We start from the raw sequence: 3,900 nt of genomic DNA on the forward strand, positions 1-3,900 counted from the left end.
CATGGTCATATCATCTAAAGTTTAAGAATAATTAAAATTAGAAATAATTATTTTTTTAATAGTTTAAAATAAAAAATCCAAATCTACATTTTAATATTTTAATAATGATAAAAAATATCTTAAATATGATAAAAAATATCTTAAATGGAAATAAAAGAGTACGCCTGATTATTTGAAATGGTCCCAAAATAATTAAATAATTTTTGTTTTCTAATAAAGCAAAGGTGGAATCGTGTATCATGGGGTAGTTAATTAATATAATATTTCGTGTCATTATTATGTGGCGATTTCGCCAATTTATTTGATCCTCTTTGCCTCCAGAGTTTCATGCCTTGTCCGCATTTCATGCTGCTCTTGTATCCTATCATGGTTCCTCTATTGTTATTTCCTTTTATGTTTTCCATTTTCTCAATCTCCGCTTTTCCTCACTATCTCAATAATATCTCTCAAGATCAACAATATTTGCTCTTGCAATTCAAAGCCGCCATTTGGAATAACAATGACACTTTGCAGCCCAACTGGACTCTCCTTCGGCCCCTCTGCAATTGGACTGGCGTCACCTATGATCGTTCTTCTCACTCTGTCGTCGCCCTCAATTTATCGAGCATGAACTTACATGGCATAATCTCTCCTATCCTAGGGAATCTCTCCTCTCTTCGATCCCTTGACCTCTCCAAAAATGCCCTCGCTGGTACCATTCCATCTCAACTCGGCCGACTTCCCCATCTGCAGGTACTCTTGCTCTATAGCAATCAATTGCAAGGAACCATTCCGCCCTCTCTCTCCGCTTGCCGCAATTTGTATGACCTCAGACTTTCCTTTAACCAACTGCATGGCAGCATTCCGCCCGAGCTAAGTCTCCTCACAAATTTGAAGATCCTGTACTTGGGAATAAACAATCTCACGGGTTCCATTCCCAGTTCTTTAGGAAATCTGTCTACGTTGGTTGAATTGGATTTGGGAATAAATAATCTCAGAGGCACCATTCCGCCCACTCTGTCCACTTGCCGCGGTTTGCATGACCTGAGACTCACTTTTAACCAACTGCATGGCAGCATTCCGCACGAGTTGAGTCTCCTAACGAGTTTGGAGATCCTTTACTTGGGAGCAAACAATTTCACTGGTACCATTCCCCATTCTTTAGGAAATCTATCCTCTTTGGTTGAATTGGAATTGGCAAAAAATGATCTCAGTGGTATCATTCCTCATGAATTGGGCATGCTCCCTCACCTTCAGTCTCTTAACCTTTGGGGAAATAAGCTATCTGGCACCATTCCTAGTTCTTTAGGAAATCTGTCTGCCTTGACCGTTTTAGATTTGTCGAGAAACCATCTACAGGGCACAATTCCACCCACTCTCTCCGCTTGCCGCGGTTTGTACGGCTTGATGCTCTCCTTTAACCAGTTGCATGGCAGCATTCCTCACCAACTGAGTCTCCTCACAAGTTTGAAGATCCTTTATTTGGGTGCAAACAATCTCTCCGGAACCATTCCCTATTCTTTAGGAAATCTGTCCGCCTTAGTTACATTGGATTTGGGAAGAAATGATATCACAGGTACCATTCCTCCTGAATTGGGCATGCTCACTCGCCTCGAGGCTCTCTACCTTAATAAAAACAAGTTATCCGGCACCATTCCTAATTCCTTAGGAAATCTGTGTGCCTTAAAGAATTTAAGTTTGTCAGAGAACAATCTCCAGGGCTCCATTCCCTGGTGAACTTGTAAAAGCGGCTGAGGTGAGAGTTTCAAACAGACTGGCAGATGTTATCGAGGGATGCAAATGAAAACATGGAAGACAACGACCCATGGAAATGCAGCTTCTTCAATTTCACATTTATCAATCGTAAAAGTTTGACATTTTGGATGTGCTTTTTAGTGCTTTATGCTAGCCATTTCAAGTTTATGTTCGCCCACAACATTGTATACTTTCATGCAATATACTCAGGTGTAATTTTTAACAAGATATTCCAATAATGTGTAATATATTGTTTTATTATATTCAGAATTTTGATATTTTTATTTTCTTCCCCTCGTCGATATGCATTATTCTCCCAGGTGAAAATGATGAAATCAATCTGAATGCTATAAATACTATGAAACATTCATGCCCTGAGAGAATAAATTAGGAAAAAGAATTGAAGAATTTCCGTTACTGAGTTTGTTGTTGAATAATTTGAAATACCTTTGAAGGATGCGTCGTGAGGCTTCTTACAGAATTCATTCAAAGTTTTAGACCTATATGTTGCATATACTCTTTAATTGAGAATTCATTATCCAAACAAATGCATCTAACATTATACCAATTGCTTCAGAGATCTATAACTACTACAAGCTTGCAAATATTAGCTAGACATTACTCTCTGAATTTTCCTTAACATTATTGCAGAGCTGTTTCGATTGGCCATGTAATGGTATAAATATTCTGATAAGAAATTTAATATAGAATTGAAAATTTTAGGGAGGATTCGACATCTTAATCTAATCGGAATCATAATGTATTTTCCTACATTTTCTTCTAAGGTTTGGTTCATCAATTTGCATTTTTTGGGAGCTTGGAAAAGCATTTCCACTTTTATGGAGAAGATGAGGTTTTTCTTGTGAATAGGCATCGCATTAACTTATTTATGGAACTTCCTCTCTTTATATGGATGGTTTTAAAATTTAATTTTTTTTCCCTCCCCTCAATATTCTTTAATCTTAAAATTCAAAAATATTGAATCATTTCAGCTTTTTTAAATGTGGGAGTCTTGTATTTAGTAAGGTTCAATCTTTAATGTGCTCATTAAGAAACATTTAGTTTAATCAACAAATTAAGAATCCATTGACAAAAAAGAATTTAAAGACAACCCAATAATCTAAATTCTATTGAATAATTTGATGTTTATCTTCTCTCAAATCCTCTTATACTTTAATGGAAAATCTTTATGCCACCTATTAATTCTTAAAACAAGTAAGATGTTCCAAATCATGTGCCTTTATTCTACTAGTTCATGAAGCATATGCAGTACTTTGAAGATAATCTATTCTTTAAATTATTTGAATGATGTATGGTATAGTAGCATTTGCTCTATAATTGATCATTCGTCATCAAAAAGTATATCCAAATTTCTTGGTTGCATCAAATATTAATAGCTACTACAATCTTACAAATATTTCCCAAGTATGTCATCTAGGTTTATTGTTGAGCTATTGAAGAGTTCTCTTAATTGACTATATAATAGAAATATGCACGTCTATAGAACCAATTTGATAGTTAGAATAATTTGGCATTATCTAAAATGTTAGATTTGAATTTGATGTAATTCTATTACTAAGATTTTCTAGACTATATTGTAAGGTAAAAAAATTAAATTATTATTTATTTTATTTATTTATTTATTTATTTATTTTATTTATTTATTTATTTTTTTGGCTCTTTCACTAGATTTTTGGCATTGATGTTGTGATTAATTGCATTCAATTTAATTGAGAATAAATTTACTAAATAGTTCATTATTCTATTTGAAAAAAATCTAAATTTTATATCAATCTAATTTATAAATATTTTTTATCTATAATTTTATCGTACACCTTAAGAATCTTGATCTTCGAAGCCATTCGGGAATAGATTAAATGGTGTCAACCTTGTTTCCTACCACCAAAATACTATCATAAAAGTAGTGCCATTAGGGGGAGGCTTCAAAGCCATTGCATGTTGGAACTTACTGCTCAACCTCTTGTCAACCACCTAGATATTTGTACCTCTTTTCCCTGACACATAAAGTAGTAGTTATTTGTTTGTCAATTATGTCAATATTGGTAGGTAACTTTGAATTTTGAAATTGACTGGAAATTTTTTCAGCAGACGACCAAAAAAAAGAATATTATTTCAAAAGTTAGCTGAGTTTGTATGCCTCAACAA

At 34.1% G+C, this 3,900-nt stretch overlaps 1 protein-coding gene across 1 annotated transcript; it reads left to right on the forward strand.

The window, feature by feature from the left end:
• The first annotated feature begins 392 nt into the window (after nucleotides 1–392).
• On the forward strand, nucleotides 393–1,727 carry LOC131038292 (LRR receptor-like serine/threonine-protein kinase RGI5). Its single transcript, XM_057970636.2, has one exon. The coding sequence runs from the start codon at nucleotides 394–396 to the stop codon at nucleotides 1,714–1,716; it is 1,323 nt and encodes a 440-aa protein (XP_057826619.2). The 5' UTR covers nucleotide 393; the 3' UTR covers nucleotides 1,717–1,727.
• Nucleotides 1,728–3,900: the final 2,173 nt, after the last annotated feature.

Source organism: Cryptomeria japonica, chromosome 3 (assembly GCF_030272615.1).
Source record: "Cryptomeria japonica chromosome 3, Sugi_1.0, whole genome shotgun sequence".
In the NCBI taxonomy this organism is placed as follows: domain Eukaryota; kingdom Viridiplantae; phylum Streptophyta; class Pinopsida; order Cupressales; family Cupressaceae; genus Cryptomeria; species Cryptomeria japonica.

Coding starts and splice junctions, on each gene's coding strand:
- LOC131038292 (XM_057970636.2), top strand. CDS start 394: ATGTTTTCCATTTTCTCAATCTCCGCTTTTCCTCACTATCTCAATAAT.